Genomic DNA, 23,646 nt, shown 5'->3' with positions numbered 1-23,646 from the left:
TCCTAAATAATAAACCAATTAACAATATAACTATTTTTACTTTGAAGAGTAGGCTACACGGGGACAGTGTTGGAAAGCCAGGGCCGGTTTTATATGCAGAGCAGAGGCCATACAGGCGCGTGACCCTGTGGTGCGTACTGGTCGTCCTCAAAATTTTGAGGACGCCCTTAAAGAAAGAAAGAAAGAAAGAAAGAAAGACACTTCCTGTTCTTAAAATTCTGCATCCGGCCAGGTGCACAGCTGAAGGAACAACAAGCACAACATGCACTACTCTACAGCCTGCACCCCATCAACGGGAACGTATCCTGAGCCTCAAGGCAGCACCCGTAGGTCCTGCTGGCCAGCCAGCCCTGTCTGTGTGTTAAGAACACAACTTTGTGCAAATTGTGAACAATTTGGTCGATTTTCGATTTCATTCATTCATTAATGAGTCAATCATTAATTTTATGTTCAGCTTTGTTAAGTATCCTAGTAAAGAAAAATATGTCTGAATATTGTATTTATTTTTCCGTTGTATGATTTATTTTATTTGATAATCATAATAATATAGAGGTCATGGGAGAAAAAGCGAACACATCGAAATACAGGTGAGAAATATACATTTATTGAAATAAATCATCAATAGCATATATACATTGAGTTCATATGTATTTTGGTAAACAATTTTAGAAAACATAATTTATCCTGCATAGTTAAGCATACCAAATAGTTTACGTTCTAGAATCCTTCTAGAAGTTTATACATGGTATTCTTATAGTTCATATTAATTTCATACATTCATAAATACATAAAAAACCCTACAGCCGTAGCAAAGGAACAGTGCAGACCCAGGTTTCTAGAACGAGAAGGCCTGAAAGGTGTGTTTATCTTAGTGTTGTCTAACCATCAACCAAAATTGTGGGAGTGTCTGAGGATCAGCCAATCATTTTCAGGAACCTCCTGCTGTCCTGTCAGATGCCTTAGCCAATCGACAGCCTGTGTGAACCTGCAGGACAACCTTAAAACCCTATTACAGGGAAGAGTTTGCAGCCCAAAAGTAGCCAATAGGATTTCGGGAATTACTTTCCTGAACCATGAGATATAGACCTTAGATTCCCACAGCAGGAGTTCCAAGATGGCTTCAAGCCCTCGTCATCCCCCCCCCCCTTTAAACCATGAATGCATCCATCCATCCATGCATCCACACACTCTTTCATTCTCTTCATCCACTGTGTCCTCACCCATCTATTCTTTCTTCAGCGTCTTCGAATTTGACTTTCCCTCCATCCATCCCTCATATTGGGGATTATGTCCCCCACCTACATGTCAGACACACAACACTGTAAAGACATTGAATGTAAAAATTGTATTTAAAAGGAATTGCATCTCGTCTTCTGAACATCACATCTTACAAACTGACATTGTTGTGAGTGCCACATTAGGTGACCCATATATACTGTTCCAGACATCAGACCCTCCTAACGTGATTTCTTTAAAGATTAGGAAATTGTATAAAATCACAATTAAACCGAATGTTATATTTTTCTTCATTTCACGGTCATTGAAATGAAAAAACATTTGTCAAACTAACGTGAGTTGAGGAGCGTGTAGGACGGTAATTCCGTGCAAAATTGTGCAAAGCAGTTCAGATCCTTTTTTCTTGGTGCGCAGTGTACATTTCAGCACAGGTAAAGGCACCGCTTTTTAAATTGATAAATACAGAACCCTGGCTGAATAGTATAGACTACCAAATAATGGGTTCTGTTCCCATCTGTTCCCATCTCTCACACTCTCATAGTTTAGCTTCTTGTTTTTTCTACCATTTGAGTTCCCTTAAAGGTCATTTTTATTCACGACCTTCCCCCGTCGCCCGCCATCTTTTCTCCACATTATTCTGCATTCAACACAATCATGCACCCTAGAAAACCAGAATGCTTAGAGCTAGCTATGTTCCCACCTCTACTTGAAACAGTAGCCTCTTTATGTGTCCCTTTGTGTAAAGCAAGAAGACTTGATATTATTGTGTTATGTCATGGTTTACCAAAGGAGATTGATATTCATGGGCCAATGAGACACACGGGTATGTTTGAGCATGGGCATGGCAGCCGCCGGAGGAGAGGGCTCTCTAGAGGGGCGGGGGGGATGATAATAGGAGGGAAAAGTCACACTTTTGGCGGCAGCCGGCTTTGGTTGCTTATAACTAAGAAAGGATCAGAAAGAGGGGATCCTCCTTCTCACTGTTGAACCTAGGGCAAGAGCAGGTTTCACCCGGTCCGGCTGCGTCCGGAGCGCTGGTCAGGGATGGGTTGATCCCTAACAGGATTCACCCGGTCGGGATGAGTCCGGACCGGGATTCCGCTGCTGTCGCTCTAAAATCTCTCCTTGGGGATGACCGTGTTGAAGGGGTGGTCCCAGAAGGTTGTTGAAATCCCGAAACCTGCCAGAGTTTTAGAAAAAAGAGGGAAAGAGAAAAGTCAAACAGACAAACACGGAGACAGACAGATAGACAGACGTGCACAATCCTCAACCAGCACGAGTGGATCATTCAACGACCTGCATGTTTTTCTACTTTGTGATGGTAGTTGGGGGGATTGCTCGTCTTTGTTTTTTTTGCCAGGGTTCATTCTGTCATTCATTCCATGGCCGCGGCCTGAATGGCCTTTAACGAGCAACTTCCTCAACAGTGGAAAAATACGCTATTACTTATTTCAGGAGTAGGGAATACATATATATCTTATATTTGTATACTGTGTGCGGTTTCCCCACCTGCCCTCTGGTGCTCAAAGTGGTGCTTGACGTGCCAGGCCTTCATGCTGTACAGGTACGAGCCCCTTTGGGGCGAGCCGTAGTGCAGGTAGTAGTGGATCATGTCGTACACTACGTAGCCGCAGAGGCCCCCCACGAACACGCAGTCCCCCAGCACGCCAGGGAGCACACGGTGCAGGGCCAGGTACAGAACCCCCGTTACCACGGCGGCCAGGCCGGGGGGGAAGACCAGCCTGGAGCCGTCGTACGGAGACTGGTGGAGGGAAGGGAATACAGCGTAACGCACAACGGACAAAGGATAGAATACAGCGTTACGCACAACGGACAAAGGATAGAATACAGCGTTACGCACAACAGACAAAGGATAGAAAATAGTGTTACGCACAACGGACAAAGGATAGAAAATAGTGTTACGCACAACAGACAAAGGATAGAAAATAGTGTTACGCACAACAGACAAAGGATAGAAAATAGTGTTACGCACAACGGACAAAGGATAGAATACAGCGTTACCCACAACGGACAAAGAATAGAATACAGCGTTACGCACACCGGACAAAGGATAGAATACAGTGTTACGCACAAAGGACAAAGGATAGAATACAGCGTTACACACACCGGACAAAGGATAGAATACAGCGTTACGCACAACAGACAAAGGACAGAAAATAGTGTTACGCACAACGGACAAAGGATAGAATACAGCGTTACGCACAACGGACAAAGGATAGAATACAGTGTTACGCACACCGGACAAAGGATAGAATACAGTGTTACGCACAACGGACAAAGGATAGAATACAGCGTAACGCACAACGGACAAAGGATAGAATACAGCGTTACGCACAACGGACAAAGGATAGAATACAGCGTAACGCACAACGGACAAAGGTTAGAATACAGTGTTACGTGCACATGCGTGTGTGTGTGTGTGTTTGTGTGTTTGTGTGTGTGTGTGTGTGTGTGTGTGTGTATGCATGCCTACCTGTGTGTGTGTTTGTGTGTGTGTGTGTATGCATGCCTACCTGTGTGTGTGTTTGTGTTTGTGTGTGTGTGTGTGTGTGTGTGTATGCATGCCTACCTGTGTGTGTGCGTGCGTGCGTGCGTGCGTGCGTGCGTGCGTGCGTGCGTGCATGCGTGCGTGCGTGCCTGTGCCAGGGTGTACCTTGTGGTGCTGTCCGTGCAGCAGGAAGTGGATGGTGATGAGGTAGTAGTTGTGACCTGGCGGCCTCATGTGGAAGATGAAGCGGTGGATGCTGTACTCCAGGAAGGACCAGAGGAACCAGCCCAGGGCGAACAGCAGGGGGAACATGTACTTGTGGACGGGAATCGAGAAATCTGGAAGGATATGACCGTGGCACAAACATAACATACATTCAGAACAAGAAAGGGAAGCGCGTGTATGGTCCAGGTGTGGTGGAAGTGCAGGTGAGATCAGGGCAGCGGCCACCTCGTCACCATAGTGACCAGGTGTATAGTGTATCCGTGCGATTTGGCCGCATACTGTGCACGTGTGTTCCGTGCGTGTTTGTAATGCCTCTCTACAGTACATGTGAGACGGGGGCGTTTATGCATTGATTTATGCCGATGATGATGACGATGGTTTGTATTTAGACATAGTAAGATATTCTCTCTTATGTGCTCAATGATAGGTCATCTTGCTGGTACTCATTTATTCTTCACATTCCCTGACTAATGCGTTACCTGAGGTGAGGGACACCTGGGGGCTGTCCTGGGCCAGGGTGACGAAGCAGTGCCAGCTGAAATAAAATATAATGGGAAGCCAGAACACTGGGACCCAGTACCTACAGAGAGAGAGAGAGAGAGAGAGAGAGAGAGAGAGAGAGAGAGAGAGAGAGAGAGAGAGAGAGAGAGAGAGAGAGAGAGGAGACAGAGAGAGAGAGAGAGAGAGAGAGAGAGAGAGAGAGAGAGCGAGAGAGAGAGAGAGAGAGACAAAGAGACAGAGACAGAGTGAGAGTGTCACACATCACCTGGTGGTCTACTTATATGCATAAATATATCAGTTGCATTTGATAGATTGGCCATGATATCAAGTTAGTAGTTAACTAAAGTAGGGTCAAAAGGGTTTTTGTGGAAGTCAGAGTCGACTAATGATAAGCCATGATGTTGCAAATTAACGTTAACATGGCCTAAAATGTATTCCGTAACAGAGTTAGATAGTCATCAGTCTACTGTCTTAAAGTATTATGCTTTAGAATTTTTATTTTTAAATGGATTCCCGTGGGAGCAAGTCACTGTTTGCTCTAGCAGCTCAAACTATGGCTGAGCTGAACCGTGGGTTGGTATCCGACAGTATCAGGTAGGGGGTTTCCACTATACTATTTTTTATTTGAAAAGATTCTGACCGAACAACCATTTTCTGACTGGTCCGGTTTTAGGTGTATCCGACCCGTGGGTGTCTATTGAGGGGAGAGAGACAGCAGACAACATGGAGAGAGGCCCTAGGAGAGAGACAGCAGACAACATGAAGAGAGACACCAGGAGAAAGACAGCAGACAACATGAAGAGAGACACCAGGAGAGAAACAGCAGACAACATGGAGAGAGACACCAGGAGAGAGACAGCAGACCACATGAGGAGAGACACCAGGAGAGAGACAGCAGACAACATGAAGAGAGACACCAGGAGAGAGACAGCAGACCACATGGAGAGAGACACCAGGAGAGAGACAGCAGATAGCATGAAGAGAGACACCAGGAGAGAGACAGCAGACAACATGGAGAGAGACACCAGGAGAGAGACAGCAGACAGCATGAAGAGAGACACCAGGAGAGAGACAGCAGACAACATGAAGAGAGACACCAGGAGAGAGACAGCAGACAACATGGAGAGAGACACCAGGAGAGAGACAGCAGACAACATGGAGAGACACCAGGAGAGACAGCAGACAACATGGAGAGAGACACCAGGAGAGACAGCAGACTACATGGACAGAGGCCCCAGGAGAGAGAGACAGCAGACAACATGAAGAGAGGCCCCAGGAGAGAGAGACAGCAGACAACATGGAGAGAGGCCCCAGGAGAGAGAGACAGCAGACTACATGGACAGAGGCCCCAGGAGAGAGAGACAGCAGACAGCATGGAGAGAGGCCCCAGGAGAGAGAGACAGCAGACCCACCAGGAGGTCTTAGTGTTGGCCTCTAAGAAGGCGTTCCCGAACAGCCTGATGGGCCGGTCGACTGGCTGGTGGACCCAGGCGTCGTAATGCTCCCCCAGGTGGCCCACCTGGAAGGCCAGTGGCTGGGCCCAGTCCACCAGGTCCTGACGCACAGCAGAACCTTCAGTTAAGTATTGCCTAAATTCGACACGCTAAATGGTAAATCAGCACTGTTGTTTTGTGACAGTGGCCACCAGCAGATGGCGCCAGAGTACAACAATAACACAAACAGGAAGTCATTGTAGTGATTTGAGAGGAGGGGGGGGGCGCTCAGTGTAAACTCCCTATAGGATTAGGGGGCGGAGGTCCAGTTTCAGGCGTTTTGTGGTTTAACATGCAGTTGAGATACAAAGCGAGAGGAGCTTACAGTTCAAATGTATAAGATGTTTGTCTTGTCTGATTAGTACTTCAGCCTATTTTGGATTACATTTGTATTACGAGCAGTAGTAGCAATAAAAGTAATTGAACATGGGGAGTGTTTGTGTGCTGTGAGTGTACGTGTGTGCGTGCATGTGTCACAGTAGCTAACATCCAGGTCAAGACTGAAGATATGATGTCATTGAATAAATAAGATTTTTTTTTAAGCACACACACACACAATATCAAACTGCATCAACACGATGCATGGTCTGATGTGGAAGAAGAAGAAATATATGGTTTGAGGGGGGGATTTCTAACTCGGGGGGGGGGGGGGGGGGGGGGGTTTGTGTACATTTGAAGAGATTCCAACGTCGGTTCCTGGCAACACCGACGTGAACGAGACGGACTGGTTGTGTCCGTCACTGGGTAACAGTGTGGTCTGACTAAGACAGAAGGACAAAGACGGCGTGGATCTATATGTTTATCATGGTTACACCTGATCCTCTATGCTCGCTCAGTTTCTAAGCAACTATTTTCATCAGGATTGTCTATCATGTTGCTTATTGTTAGCAACATTTTAATTCAATAAAATACATTATACAATGTGCATATGTGTGTGTCTGAGTGTGTGTATGTGTGTGTGTGTGGGGGGGGAGCTGTATGTGTGATGTTCATGTGATCAGGTAGGTAAAAACCTTCTCTGTTAGAGTAATGGTCTGTTCAGAGGGGATGTAAACAAAGTGCTTTTTCAGTGAAAGACCAGGGTGAAGGGCCGATCAGCCAATGACTTTTACACTACCTTATCTCTCTCTCTCTCTCTCTCTGTGGTCATTCCTGTTTTGAGCAAACAGGCACACACCCTTTCACACACACACACACACACACAAACACAAACACAAACACACACACACACACACATACCTTGTCAAGGTCCACTGTGCTGCAGCGGCTGAATGGAGATTCCTCCTCCTCCTCCTCTCTCTCCTCCTCACTGTCCTCCTCCCTCTCCTCCTCACTGTCCTCCTCCTCTCTCTCCTCCTCCCTCTCCTCCTCCCTCTCCTCCCCTCTCTCCTCCCCTCTCTCCTCCTTCTGTGTGTGGCCGTCTGTTGTCCCCTGCGTTGTTCTTCTCTCTCTCAGTGTCTGAGGAAGACGCAGAGAAAGGGGCGTTAGTCGAAAGAGGAAGCGGTACAAGTGTTTGACCTAAACCAACCTGGTCAATCTGGTACTGATTAAGCATGATGGTGAAATAGCGACTTCAAAATGAGAACGATTAAAGGTTGAGCCTCTAGTTTTTTTAAGGTTGGAAGGAGAGGGAGGTTTGGACCGCTTGGTTTGATGGTCGAGATTATAATAAAAAAATCGGCACATTAATGTGTTATATTGTAGGACTGGCTTATACACACACACGCACACGCACACATAGGCACACACACACACACACACACACACACACACACACACACACACACAAAAACACACTCACAGTTGAAGCACCCATCAAACACATCTACAATTGAAGCATCCGATGCATTCCCCTGACATGCATGGCAGTGTCACGGATGGTGTGCGCACTGAACACACACATTGTGCCTGGGTGCGTTCCCTCCATGCGTTACTTACGGCATGTCACAATGCACAGCCTACACATTAAGGAAGTAAATGTACACTTTCTAATATGCAATCATGACGGGGCTATTCGACAAGTGTCAGGACATATCAAAGCCCCTTTGTCGGTTGGTTCACCATACACGGCTACCTAATTCTAAATATGATGTTGATCATTTCAACATCATGTTTACCTATTCAGCCCAAATTCAGTTTCTTGTGTTTCTTGTTTCTATAAATCATGATTATGCATATATTTTTAATACACAACAATAGCAGAAGTGCTAACAATAATTACACTAGTCAATAATCAATCTTTATTTATATTTTGCGACTCTACATAGGATCAATCCAAAATATGGGCGAACAACGTCAACCCATCTAGTGATACTCAAACGTATCTGCATGTGAATATGTGTTGCCCACCGATCAGGAGATCTTGTCGAGATCTGGTTTAAGGGCCGTCTAGAGGGCTGGTGTCGCTGGATGCGTCTGGGCTTGTGTCAATTAGGCAAAATGATTATCAGCCCATTGGTTTCAGCTGAACATAATTAACACACAGGTACACACACACACACATGTCACGGTGGCAACCCGACACTCGCCTACGTCTCCACTAACACACGCGGGTTAAACCACAAAAGGAGTCTCTCTCTCTCTCTGATCCCTCTCTCTGGGGCTAGTATTCAGATCAAATAGGTTGATAGAAATATTAAGGACTTTGGGGAAATAAATGAATTATGTATTCTGAATAAATTACAAATGGACACGAGTGAACAGAATTCAGTCCACGGTTAATAGCTACTAACACTAAAACTATTACTACTACTACTACTACTTGTATTACTACTGCTACCGTATTCAGTTCAGGGATGAGGCTTCAGTTGAGTTTACTGTTTTATGACCAGGTTATGCAAATGTGTCTACGTCTGAACCCTTTTTGTTTCAGTAATATTCAGGACTACTATCACTACAAGGGGGGGGATTGTTTATTATCAGCCTGTGGCCCTGGCATGGCGATGGTACTGTGTGTGGCTGGGCGTCAGAGACACAGATACGTATAGTTTCCCAATCTATTCGGCCCGTGGTCCCGGGTCACACCAACCGGGTCAGGGCAGCTGAAGATATGAGTGGGATATCTTCACACTACGAACACTGCTACTACTACTGCTACTACTACTACTGCTATCACTGCTACTACTACTGCTACTACTACTACTACTGCTATCACTGCTACTACTACTGCTACTACTACTACTACTGCTATCACTGCTACTACTACTGCTACTACTACTACTATCACTGCTACTACTACTGCTACTACTACTACTACTGCTATCACTGCTACTACTACTGCTACTACTACTACTACTGCTATCACTGCTACTACTACTGCTACTACTACTGCTATCACTGCTACTACTACTGCTACTACTACTACTACTGCTATCACTGCTACTACTACTGCTACTACTACTGCTATCACTGCTACTACTACTGCTACTACTACTACTACTGCTATCACTACTATTACTGCTATCACTACTACTGCTGCTATCACTGTTATTACTACTACTACTACTACTACTACTACTACTGCTACTACTACTGCTATCACTACTACTACTACTAGTAGTAGTGATAGCAGTAGTAGTAGCAGTAGTAGTAGCAATGATAGCAGTAGTAGTAGTAGCAGTAGTAGTAGTAGTGATAGCAGTAGTAGTAGTGATAGCAGTAGTAGTCTACTACTGCTATCACTACTACTACTGCTATCACTACTACTACTACTACTGTTATTACTACTACTACTATTACTATTACTGTTATTACTACTACTACTACTACTACTGCTATCACTACTATTACTGCTATCACTACTACTGCTGCTATCACTGTTATTACTACTACTACTACTACTACTACTACTACTACTACTGCTACTACTACTGCTACTACTACTACTACTGCTATCACTGCTACTACTACTGCTACTACTACTGCTATCACTACTACTACTGCTATCACTACTACTACTGCTATCACTACTACTACTACTACTGTTATTACTACTTCTACTATTACTACTACTGTTATTACTACTACTGCTACTACTACTGCTATCACTACTACTAGTAGTAGTAGTGATAGCAGTAGTAGTAGCAGTAGTAGTAGCAATGATAGCAGTAGTAGTAGTAGCAGTAGTAGTAGTAGTGATATCAGTAGTAGTAGTGATAGCAGTAGTAGTCTACTACTGCTATCACTACTACTACTGCTATCACTACTACTACTACTACTGTTATTACTACTACTACTATTACTATTACTGTTATTACTACTACTACTACTACTACTGCTATCACTACTATTACTGCTATCACTACTACTGCTGCTATCACTGTTATTACTACTACTACTACTACTACTACTACTGCTACTACTACTGCTACTACTACTACTACTGCTATCACTGCTACTACTACTGCTACTACTACTGCTATCACTACTACTACTGCTATCACTAATACTACTGCTATCACTACTACTACTACTACTGTTATTACTACTACTACTATTACTACTACTGTTATTACTACTACTACTACTACTACTGCTATCACTACTATTACTGCTATCACTACTACTGCTGCTATCACTGTTATTACTAATACTACTACTACTACTACTACTACTACTACTACTACTACTACTACTACTACTACTGCTACTACTACTACTGTTATTACTACTACTACTACTACTACTACTGCTATCACTACTACTACTGCTACTACTACTACTGTTATTACTACTACTACTGTTATTACTACTACTACTAATACTGTTATTACTACTACTACTACTACTACTACTACTACTACTACTACTACTACTACTACTACTACTACTACTACTACTGTTATTACTACTACTACTACTACTACTGCTATCACTACTACTACTACTACTACTGCTATCACTACTACTACTACTACTGTTATTACTACTTGGCTAGCAGACATCACAACGTTGTAATACCTAGTAAAACATCAATGTAGATATTTTTTTAATACATTCAATGTCGAGAGGCCAATGAACATATTTATTATTTATTCATAAATTCAGGGTAACTTCTATCAAGCTACGGACTACCCAGGCAACCCATGCTGGGACACCAACTCAACATCCTAAGTATACATTTAATAGTTAGTATATATTGGAACATAACGTGGTGGCATATGAGTTGTCATCAAATATTTTTTTATATTTGACGCGGGTGAGGTGCACACGCACACACATGCACTTCATGCATGAAGTGAATTCACCGTTGATTGATAGGTGAACATCACTCATCATATATTCTATATGAGGACCCTGTACAATGATTGATACAGTAATGACATCATACGTCATTACTGTACGGAAATGCTGTGTGAGATCCACGATCCACAAATGTGCTGGTCTGGATTGGCCTCATTATTTTAGCGTGTGTGTGCACAAACGTGTCCGGTTCCACATTGAAGGAGCATCTCAACTGATTGAGTACCAACAGCACCCAGGGCGCCATATTAAAGTAAATCATTAAACCGGATAAGGTGGCTTTGTCCACGACGTCTGACCATTTTGAAAAAACCCCAAAAAGATGTATAATGAGTGCGTCAAACTTCTTGGGCAATTTGGTTTACCAAGGAGTAGGCCGGGCCGAAGAGGGGTGAGAAACCTTTCTGGGGGATGTTGTATTTGGTCAGGTCATATTTAAGATTAGTTGATTAGTTGTAAGTGTTGTTTAAAGGAGACAAAAGTGTCCCCTTTCAAGTCTTCTTGTTTGTTTGGGGGTAAGTGGCTTGAGCGCTACTTAACAAACATGAAGTAGGAATCAAGCTGGTCAATCTATTCATCAGGGTCTAGGACAGGTGACACTCTACGACACAATAGTTCCATGAAAGCCATACGAAGAAAATGTTATACCAGCTGCTATGGAGACGGTCGCTGTGTGGAATGGCTGAGAGATGTAAACAGATTGAATCCACCTTACCTAGGAGAACTGGCTCCCTGACGTAGGCACTCTCATCTTTAGGGAATTATCTGGGCTTTTTTTTTTATCGAACGATTAAAATTCAATTAAGGGATATAATGTATTGTCAATTATTGGATACATGCATTATAAGAGAGGCATTGTAGAGGGTGTGAAACAAACAATGGTCATGCTCCACAGCGAGGACCGAGTGCATCACTAATACACTGGGATGTGCTTTATGGTCCCAGTGGGAACTCTTCGGACCACATCAGACTGTTACATCAATCTGCATGTGGGTAAGGGTTCGGTGTCACTTCTAGAACAGAAACAGTTTGTCATTAGAAAAAAGAATGAGGCCGATTTGTAACCATCTACCACGATGGTTTTGAATTATATACATATAATTATTCTGATTACACCTTGATATGTTCATGTCGTTATACATGCATGTTGTGGCCAATGATACTCGTCCAGCAGCCAAACATTCATTCAACAACCGCTCCTTTCAGTCTCTCCCCCCATTTGTTGTCATGAAACTCGATAAAAAACACTGAGTTTCAGATCAAAGTAGCCGTACCCGCCACTGGGTAAAGTGAAAATGAGCAGATCTAGTTTCGCTCAACTGAAAACATCAGACACCAAAGAGGAATCCCAATGCAGTGGGATAGACTTAATATCCTATAGAGATATAAGCATCTACCAACCAAAAAGAGACAGGGTTCCATTGGTTGGCATACTAATGAACTTGTAAACCTATAGGGGGTTGGATTCAGCATGGGATTAACCTGTTTACGCACACACACACAATACACGCACACACACACACACACATTGCTACAAAATGTCATTGAGCCGCATTTTCCTTCACCAGTGGGTCCCTCCCTTGTCAATATTATTCCCATCCAAAGCTTCATCGACATCCATTGACCTATTCACACATTCCTCACATGTTGTACAAAAAAGGTTCAACTAATATATATGAATAGGTAACTGTGACATTACACAAGAACGGCTAACCTTCAGAGACAAAGGGAGGCCGGGCGGGGAATACATTCCTCTTGCACTGAATGTTTGAACTCAGGGAGTGTGTGTGCACATTGGTCTCTCCCCAGCCGAGACAAGGAGTCCGATGTTGACCTCAGTCCCCTTTCCACCATGTTTCAATAGTTCACCTCTGACCCTGTAACATTATGGCCGATGGTCGCAGATGGTCTGGCACTGGACTCATGTTTCCTCTTACTCAACATCGCTTAATATTTCAGAAGTAAACCGGTCGGGTGGGTGGATGTTCTGTTGTTTGACCATCAACAACAGTGAGGATTCTGGGTCTATTGACCTCACACACAGCCACCCAGCCAATACCCCCCCCCCCCCCCCCCCCCCCCCCCCCCCCACACACACACACACACACACACACACACACACACACACACACACACACACACACACACACACACACACACACACACTCACATCATGACATGAGTTATAACGCTTACAGTACGTAATTGTAATTCATTGATGAGTAGGTCAATGTTTGGCAGCTTGTTCTACAATGCCTGGCGGCAGAGTGTGTGTACATTGGGGATCGAACCTGGATGCTTCAGGCCAATACTAATAACCCATCCCATACTCGTCAACCTGTTCTGGAGAGACAGACTCTTGAAAGTAAAGAGAGAGAGAGAGAGAGAGAGAGAGAGAGAGAGAGAGAGAGAGAGAGAGAGAGAGAGAGAGAGAGAGAGAGAGAGAGAGCGCAATGGAGGAAGGTGGAGCAGGCGGACATAAGGCTGACTGCATGGTACAGTCAGAACACAGGATGCCTCAGAAAGGGGGGTGGGGCAGTAGCTATGTTGTTCTTGCCCTAGGCTGTGGGGTGGGGGGGGGCAGGTGTCTGCAAGAGGTGGGCATGAAGATTGCACTCGGGCAGGGAACATATATGTATGACCTAATGTGCGTCCCGGCCATCCCCTCAGATGGAACCTTCCCTCACCGACAAACAGACTCATTGGCTAATCATTCATCCATGGAATTTTTACCCATGAGTTAAATATCCGGGGGGTATTCATTTGCTTGGTTTTGGCTTGTTGTGGAGCACAATAAGCCCTTCGAACGATGCAGACTGTTTGTTCCTCCATCGAACCCCAGCAGTAGCATTGAAGGCGCTGTGGTTCAGGCAGGAACATCGCCGAGACGGGGGGTGTTCATTGGACCGTGCGGACTACGCCGGGTGGTCACCTGAGACCCACTAGAGGGACTGTCCCCTGTTGTCCTGTCTGAGATCACCATAACGCATGAACATCTGTGGCATGCAGGCTGGAGCACGGCGGGAGGTAGGGAGATGGGACTGTTCCTGCTTCTGTTAATCATGCACAGCGAGAGGGGACTGTTCCTGCTTCTGATAATCATGCACATCGAGAGGGGACTCTTCCTGCTACTGATAATCATGCACAGCGAGAGGGGACTGTTCCTGCTATTGAATATAATGCACAGCGAGATGGGACTGTTTCAGCTAATCAACAATAATAACTTCTTCTTCTGTCCATCAGTGATGGACAGAAGGTGGCTTATTAGTAAGAAAGAGAGAAGCAGGTCGTCAACAGAAACCTGCAGAACATCAGTTATGCTTCTATGCATCCTAGGGTGTGAGTAGAGCTTTATCTTATCTTTATCGTTTAATGGTGAGGACACTTAAACTAAATTGCAATATAACCACCTCACCAACTTCAATTACTGTACTTTGAAGCATTATCTTTATTGTTTAAGTGTGGTGCCATTCGGCCAACAGGTAGAAGTAGTGTATGGTAAGGTTCATTTCTATATGTAAACATACTATGTCATGCAAATGTTATCACGTTTGCCGCCAGGATATTTTTCTAATGCTTTGATCTGTCCCTTTGAATTTAAAGGTGTGATGTAAGGATTGCCTAGGCCTGGTCAAGCCTGTCTGATCAAACAGTCACTCATCAAAAAACACCATCATTGCCAAGAGACTCACGAGTGAATGCAATGGGTCTTTGGACTGACTTCCTCTTTCACTTTTTGGGGGGAGTGATGCTTCGACACTGAGTGACTTTAGTCTGATGACCTTTTCATCAGTCCGGTGTTACGCAAACGTTATTGGAGTTTTCTTGGTGGGCGGAGCCAAAGCTTTTGTTTTCTGACATCGTAGCTAATCCACACTGGTACTAACTGAATGGAAGAGAGTATATACTTGGATTATATCAGATCAGCCCTTTATTCATCCATTTATTTTTTTCTCTTGGTTGATAACTCGAACAAGCACCTTGAAGTCACCGATCCCTAGTACCCGTTGTCTGGGGCAACCATATGTTTGCCAAGTCTAACCATGTTGCCTGGCAACCACCTGGTCCAATTAAGTTAATGATATCGAGCTTAATTGCAAAAAAAAGAATATATAGATGGAATTAGTTTAAGATAATCTTATATCAATATTTAATGATTGATCACCCTAAATATGAACAAATATAATAACAGGCATGCGTTTTTGCAAGCGTCTTATTGTTTTTCTTTTTCAATCAAAACTACCATCTGGGCTACCCCCATGCTAACGGTTCCACCTAGCCCAACGGCGAACGAACGCAATCAAAACAACCATGATTACTGTCAACAAATCAAGTGATACTCTCCTTGACCAGGAACAAGAACAAATGTTTCAACTGACGCAGCAACCGTACGACATGGCGAGCCCCTGTAGCTTCTGATTCAAAGGAGGAGGTTCTCGTCCTGAGGCGAGGAGGTGCTGGGGGAGAGCTTGAGAAAGAGCTTCATAACCGCCCCACACGACCCAAGAGCAGTCATTGACCCTGGGAGTCTCTTTGACGTCAATAACAGGATTACATAAGAGCAACCAAAATGCCCTTGTACTAACCAACAGGTGTGCACTTTTTTTCTTTCATAATGGACCATTTGACCTTGAGTCCTGCAGGACAAAGGCTATGATATATTTCAGAATGGGGCTAGGTCTTCTCCACTTGGATATCTTTATGGACTAATACACACACACGCACACACACACACACACACACACACACACACACACACACACACACACACACACACACACACACACACACACACACACACACACACACACACACACACAAACAACACAGGGCTAAGAGGGGAAGGCACCAAATCACTCACTGAATGTTAAACCAATGACCGCTTGTAGAAAATATCATTATGTCACGTGTGCTGAAAGAGCTTCTCAATCTTCTTCAGGTGGAGGCAGCTGAGAACCGCGGTATACCACCCCTTCAAAGGACGGCTCGTCAAGAGGTTCAGCAAAAGACTCAGACAGATGCTCAGGAATACCACGGAGAAGGACAGAAGGAGCTGAGATCAGCCACTCACCCGTCCTCTTCACAGACCTCCATTGCTACAATTGGTTAAATAAGACAGACATCAGTACAAGCAGTTGTATCAAGCCGTGTTGATCCCATGCAACAATATACATACGTACCTTCCTGTATTTACCGATCTGTTAATATCAGAGCTCAACAAGTCTATGAGGTTGAACTGCACCCACACACTACAGAATCTGTGTGCCTCAAAGCTCAAGAAGTACCTCAGTGTGTCATGGTCTGTCTGTTTCCTTGTCTTGTTTTGGTGTGTTTCCTGTTTTACTTTGGTACCTCTGTCTTGTTTCTCCCCATGTCCGGTCAAGTTTCCCTCCTGTGTGATTACTGCTACCTCCCCTAATGTGTTTCAGCTGTCCCTCGTTGCGTGCCCTGTGTTTAGTGTTTAAGCCCTTGTCTTTCCTTTGTTCCTTGTTGGATCATTGTAGTTTGTGGTGAGTTGTGTCCTGTGTGTTCCCGGTGTTCCCGGTGTTCCCTGTGTTACCCGTGTTACCTGCGTCACCTGTGTTCTCGGTGTTCCTTGCCTTTTGCGCAAATAAATTATCCTTTACCTGAACTGTCTGCTATTGGGTCCTACCTGCCTGCCTGCCACCCGCTAACCGTGACACAGAGTTTCAGAGAACGAGAGAGAGAGAGGATAGATGAGGAGAGAGAAAGAGACAGAGAGAATATGTGTGTGTGTGTGTGTGTGTGTGTGTGTGTGTGTGTGTGTGTGTGTGTGTGTGTGTGTGTGTGTGGGTGTCCTATTGTAGCTAATGGGCATTCAGAACCAGTAAAACCTGAATTACCAGGAGTCAGAATTCCACCCTGCAGTTTCTCTCGTTAAGATGGAGATGTGTGTGTTGTAAGTTGAGAATAGGATGTAGCGAGACCATTTGCCTGAGGAGGCAAATGTCAGAAGTATTTGACACGACTTCATTGTCCCTTTCCTGATATTTTTCCGACAAAAAAACATCCTTTGTATCAATGGCGGTTCTTCACGGGGGCCCTCGGGGGCCCGTGCCCCTGTAGACATGTCCCTGGCCCCCCCTGTGGCCCCCCCGTGCTGACCAAATAAAACAATTATGATTTTACTGAATTTACGGAACTAATGCGACGCAACGTTCTACACGGGTAAATTTGAGCGGCGCACCCAAACACCGTGGTGGAGGCACTCTTGGAGAAAGGAGCCACGATTTCTCCTGTTGCAAGAGTCGAAGGCAAGCAAAACGATTTATTTTCGTAAGTGAATTGTTGTTCTTGCACATAACCGCGTTACAGAAGTTCCTCACACTGAGAATGAAATGAAGTTTGTAAATTTCTGGTCTCGATATATTTAGAAACTTAATCATATCTAAGCAAACTCATCGAAGCAGAAGCGAGCATCCAAATGTCAGTATCCTTGCTAGGTCTAGGCTACACAATGCTGTGATGATAACCACGTGTTTTCATCCGTTTTGGCTGTTACATGGTGATAAAAAATACATTTGAGGAAAGAGCAGTAGGCTATCTGTCCTTGTTAAGTTGGGAGGGATGATTAAGCAACGAAATGTAATGCATGCCCTAATTCTTTTTCCTTTTTTTCTTTCTTTTTCTAGCAGCTATCATGAAATGAGGAAAGAACAGCAGAACAGGGAATTTTTCTAAAAGGGAAGAACACAGTTTCTCCACACTGAAACTGATGAAATAAATAGAACATGGCACATTGTTTTGCACTTCGTTGTACCCTGGAATTTTGTTTCACATTGACACACTGTATTTGTACCCTGTACTTTTTATTTTTCATTTTTTATAGCCCTACCTCTCTTGCACGCTTGTACAAAACAAAGGTTTATATGATATTGATGATTTAGGGCGTGAGCTCCATCAATTTAAGATAGTTTGACTGAAACTCTCTCTATCACACAGACTCTATCACACACACAAACTCTCTCTATCGCTCTCTCTCTATCGCTCTCTCTCTCTATCAAACACTTTCTCTATCAGACACACTCTCTATCACACACATTCTCTATCACACACACATACAGAGTGTGTCTCTATCTCTCTCTCTCTCTCTCTCTATCACGCAATCCCTCTCTATCACACTCTCTCCATCCCTCTCTCTCTCATCCCTCAATCCCTCTACCAAACTCTCTCCTTCCATCCCTCTCTCTCCATCCCTCAGTCCCTCTACCAAACTCTCTCTCCATCCCTCTCTCTCTCCAACCCTCTATCCCTCTACCAAACTCTCTCTCTCCATCCCTCTCTCTCCATCCCTCAATCCCTCTACCAAACTCTCTCTCTCCATCCCTCTCTCTCTCCATCCCTCTATCCCTCTACCAAACTCTCTCTCTCCATCCCTCTCTCTCTCCATCCTTCAATCCCTCTACCAAACTCTCTCTCTCCATCCCTCTCTCTCTCCATCCCTCTATCCCTCTCTATGTAGTAAAGAGTAGTAGGCTACCTGCCTGAAGCAGGGAGGGATGGTTATGCAACCAAATGTAATGCATGCCCCCACGTTTTTCCTTCTTTTTCTAGCAGCTATCATGAAATGAGGAAAGAACAGCAGAACAGGAAAAGGCACATTGTTTTGCACTTCGTTGTACCCTGGAGGTTTTTTTCACATTGAAACACTGTATTTGTACCCTGTACTATTTATTGTTAATTTTTTATGGCCCTACCTCTCTTGCACGTTTGTACATAATACATTTTTATATGATTTTGAGGATTAAGGTTATAAGCTCAATCAATTTAAGATAGTTTGCCAGAAAAATACAGACTGGTGAAGTAATAAACTCTTGTACAAATTAAATGTTTGTTCATTTAAAGTAAAATCTTTAACTATCATTTTTTGCCATTTCATTTGTGTCCCTCTGGTTAAACACTGGCCCCCCTAGTAAGATGTGTCTAGAACCGGCATCTGTCCAGTACATGACAGGTGTTCCTTAGCACAGAGCCCCCCTGTCAGTACCCAGGTTAAATAAGATAAATAAGATTACCAGCAGCCTGCTTGTAACACAAGCGTGACAGAGAGCAGTGTATACAGACGGATCATGGATGAGTTTCCCACAGGGCATAGATTTACTTTACATTGATTTCTTTGAGAGATACTTATCCCCAACGCTCAGGTTCTGGTGTGGGAAGACCTCCCCCACTGGAAAATTCCCAATATTAACAATTTATATTGTCCCCACCTCATACTGCAGACCTAAAGGTGTGTGTGTGTGTGTGTGTGTGTGTGTGTGTGTGTGTGTGTGTGTGTGTGTGTGTGTGTGTGTGTGTGTGTGTGTGTGTGTCTGGATACCCCCCTTGGGATGAACACACATCGTCACACATACACTATTGTTACCATTTTAATACTAAGATAGAGTAGAAATTAGGACATGGAACAATGGAAAGGACAAAAGCACATAGAGAGAAGAGAAAAGGGAAAGAGGGCAATAAGGAAGATTTAAGGAACTTTTCACCAATTCACACTTCAAACTAATTTTGTTATTTGCAGCCAAAATAAATGCTTTTAGTATTAAAATACAACTATTGCTATACTTATAGGGATACTTAGCATTCGACTTGCATCTTCTAAAAGCATAGGGCACACACAGCCACAATGCACTCACACTCAGGGCCATGATATGGAAACATGGGCCTGGCTCTGTGCAGCTCTCCGGGTTCAGTGTTCAGTAAGAGGCGTGTTGTGTTCATCTAAAGCTTGTTGGCAATAAGTGGGCCGTATAGAAGCAAAGGAAGCTCCCGTCGCCGTCGCCCTCTTGTTCTGAGCAAGTGCTACGTTAGCTTCATTTAGAGAGGTTCCCGTCAAGTAACTGCAGGGGGAGTATCCTATTGTAGTCCCCCCCCCCAGAGAGGAACCGTGTCCTGGGCCCCGTGGGGACTGAGGGGCTCTGCCTGGGGCTCCGCAGACCCCATCCTGCAGAGAGCAGACCCCACCGCCCCTCTGGAGCCAGCCTGGCCTGCTGCCCCCAAATCAATCAGGCCTTTTCCAACATAAGGCTGTACTCTACACATCCCCGCCGACCATCACCCCCCCCCCTCCCCTCCAGAGAGAGTAGGGTGTTTCTGTAGAGACCAGGGACCCCTCCCAATGGCGTAGGCTAATTGGAGAGGCGGAGCGGTCGCCACGGCAGCACGGGTAAACAGCGCAAAGAGGTAGCTCTGATCACCATGGGGATGCACTTTGACCCCATGTGGTTGTAGGGTTATTAACAAAGTTAACCTTAATAGCCCTGAATCACCCCATTGATGGGGTGATTGTCCTTGTCCGACAATCTACCCTCTTATACACAAATACCCTCTTATAACCCTCTTACCCATTATCTGCTTATCAAATTAAATGCCTTCCCCCTTTGATATCGGTGTGTGTGTGTGTGTGTGTGTGTGTGTGTGTGTGTGTGTGTGTGTGTGTGTGTGTGTGTGTGTGTGTGTGTGTGTGTGTGTGTGAGTGTGTTTTGGATAGGGCTAGGATAAGAAAAAGTAGCATCAGTTTTGCCTGGAGTGTCAACTGACAGCACAACATTTACTGACCCTGCGTTATGTGAAGCCAATGTTTTTCAGGCTTCTTTTTGCCAATGGCCCCCTTCAGCACAGACACAACATACACACGCAAACCTGATCTCAGCGTACGCAACATAAAGTCCTGTGACCAAAGAGCCCATGGCCCAATTAGAAGGGGAGGGACATTTTTAGAAAGGAAAAACAAGTAATCTACATAAATCCATTCCAATCACATTTTAAAATCAAATCTGAAGGCTTGTGCAACCATTGTTCATTTCACCAGGCTGCTCTTTCTGTTCCTTCATCCTCCTCGTCACCATCACTCTCTCAAACACACACACACACACACACACACACACACACACACACACACGCACGCACACTCTTGTCTAGTGGAAAACAATGGCGTCATTGAGTCCAATGGGAACAGAAAATGTTGTGCCTGGATTCCAACGAAGAGCTATCGCCACCCAGCATCTTGGCTTCCTGACCCATAGTGCTTCCTCCCAGACATCCCTCTCTGCTCCACCTGTGTTAGTCGAGCCCTCCTTTCTCAAACACACTGAGACGTTCTACACTCACTCTCCCTCTATTGGTTCTTTTCGTGCTGCACTCTTTCTGCACTGATATTCATCCCTAGAGATAAGTCATGTGCTACGGCCACTTGGTGTGGAATTCTGACCTTCACATACATCTATGACTATAACGACTGGTCAATGATTTAACAATGGGCTCTCTCGGACACTGCCGCTGCCATACGATGGCAGTTTGAATTCATTTTTCACTCCAAATAACAGGAAGTACATTGGACGTGTGTTTGTTACGGTTGAATCATCATCCTCGACGTCATCTTCACCAACTCCTTCACTGAGGCCATGCCAACAAGTGAATGTTGAGGACAAGCACGCGACAGAACCAACACAATAGCGTCTGTCAATATGGGTACTTGTCCATACATGTGTTCCAGCCTAATTGTGTGATATCATGTTTCACCTCTCAGAACAAACAATTTACAAACAGGTTTCTCATACATTGAAAGGGGTCTATATGGATAATCTACTCTAGTGTATAGCCTGCAGGACTGACTGGAATATAGGGACAAAGAGTATTCTCATGCAAAATGTGAATGTGAAACATCTGCATGCAAACCAACATATTCCTTTATTGTAACATCAAATTTTTGTTTTGAGGTGTGTTCAAACAGTAATCGAGCGCACCCCCGTATGAAACTGGACTGTAGACAGGGGGCTTTGCAATGCTAACATGCCTCAGTGTTTGGGTTCCACTGAATGAACGCCTGCCACAGAGGTGGGATGTAACAAAGTAAAAATACTTTAATACTTTAAATGTCAAAGTAAAAGTACTATTATACTTTGAGGACATTTCAGAGCCTGTTTGTTCCCACTTTATACTTTTAAACAAGTATCAGTCCTTCTACCCGGATCAATAATGTGTGTTCTTTCGCCACCACTGGAATGCTGCATACCATTAAGTCATTTCCCAGGTCTTTGCCAATCATTAAAGAAAGAATTAAAGAAACTAGTTACACTGAGGTAGTATTGTAAAAACAATACAAATGTTCCTTTATTACGTTGCCCTTGGGTGTTGGTGAAGAAATCAGAGTGTTTCACAATATGCTTTGTGTCTTTAGGTCAATTGTAGGCTACTTCAACAAAACCAAAACTACACACCTTTGACCCTGATAACCCTCATAATAAGTGAGTGTTTGCATCATTACAAGACTTTAAAATGGAGCAGAGGAGCGGTGAGGAGTCGGACGTGCTGATACTTAAGTCACTAGAGCCTAAATTGACCGTGGAATAAGTAAACACACATAGAGTCCTACATGAATCACGTAATTGCCAACCGAGTGCCGAAACAGCCGGGATAGTTGGAAAAGCGCCAAGTTTCACCGAGGGAACCTCCCTAAACCGGGACCCACCCCTCTCACTATCTTCTTTATGTCATAGGCTACAGGTGCAGTCAGTGCGATCAAAAGGCAAAACAGCCTTCTCTTTAGCGCACAGCCCACAACCAGCCCAAAGTCCAGATTCCTGGTTTTTCCTTTAGATTACCACAAATTGGACGGAGAAGGGAGGTGTTGAAACGGCCATATAAACCTGGAGGATCTCTCACTCACTGAAGTGGTCCAGTCACGGTTTAAGTATAATAGGAATACACTTCCAAAGGGATTGCCTGATTACTGGAAACCCTGGGTACATTTATAAACATTAAATTACTTTTATTTCTGATAAATACAAATATAATAAAATCTAAAACGGTGCCTTCCATGAACATGTGTCGAGTACAACTGAGTCATACACTCGTTTTTCTCATAAATAAAGTTCATTAGCCTATTTATGTTTGGTGGGGAAGACAGCGCCGGTAAGTCATTACGGTGATCTTAGGTGTCGTCTCAGCTTTTTGTCTTTGATCTGTGCAGCCAAATGATGCTTTGTTTAGATAAAATCGTTTTCTACCTGCGCTTTGTGGGTACAGCTGTTCCTGTCGAGCTCGCCGATATAGTACTGCTCCATCCATCTCCGCGCGTTATCAGAGTGCCTGTGTGGGGGGCCTTCCATCTGCTGGTCGATGTCCCTCCCCGACATGCGTAGAATCAGCGCATCTCCACCCGGGTGCAACCTGAGGAACCCCGTCACATCGTACACCCTGGTACCCCGCAGAACCCAACAGGAGTCCCTGGTGCAGTGGCGGGCCACCTCCTGTTCCGAAAGGAGCCGCGAGGTCCTCAGCGGAGACATCGGACCGCGCAAACGGAAAAGTGTCCTCGTGAAAGTAAAACAGAGAAGGGAAAAAATAAAAGAAAAAGGAACGCTTATCGAAGGAGTGTGGAGAGAGACCTCCCGACCACTTCGTCAACTTACCAAGGACTAA

General features: G+C 44.5%; 1 protein-coding gene across 1 annotated transcript; it reads right to left on the bottom strand.

Annotated features, from left to right (window-relative positions):
- Positions 1–666: 666 nt before the first annotated feature.
- fa2h (fatty acid 2-hydroxylase) lies at positions 667–23,646 on the bottom strand. Its single transcript, XM_079742765.1, has 8 exons — positions 23,232–23,646; positions 7,354–7,422; positions 7,204–7,284; positions 5,884–6,026; positions 4,450–4,550; positions 3,911–4,083; positions 2,746–2,998; positions 667–2,416 (listed from the first exon to the last, which is right to left on the bottom strand). Exons 1-8 carry the CDS (start codon positions 23,511–23,513, stop codon positions 2,349–2,351), a joined length of 1,170 nt encoding a protein of 389 aa, XP_079598891.1. The 5' UTR covers positions 23,514–23,646; the 3' UTR covers positions 667–2,348.

This window comes from Pollachius pollachius (assembly GCF_949987615.1).
Source record: "Pollachius pollachius genome assembly, chromosome: 9".
Lineage (NCBI taxonomy): Eukaryota > Metazoa > Chordata > Actinopteri > Gadiformes > Gadidae > Pollachius > Pollachius pollachius.
Note: the sequence above shows the minus strand (reverse complement) of the source record. Positions and strands in the feature narration are given on the sequence as shown.

What these genes read in the sequence shown, in the direction of transcription:
- fa2h (XM_079742765.1), bottom strand. Translation starts at nt 23,513, where the DNA reads ATGTCTCCGCTGAGGACCTCGCGGCTCCTTTCGGAACAGGAGGTGGCC. An exon ending in CCAGGTGTCCCTCACCTCAG is followed by an intron (nt 4,084 to 4,449) that starts GTAACGCATTAG and finishes ATATCCTTCCAG; the next exon opens with ATTTCTCGATTCCCGTCCAC. An exon ending in CTTTGAGCACCAGAGGGCAG is followed by an intron (nt 2,417 to 2,745) that starts GTGGGGAAACCG and finishes AAACTCTGGCAG; the next exon opens with GTTTCGGGATTTCAACAACC.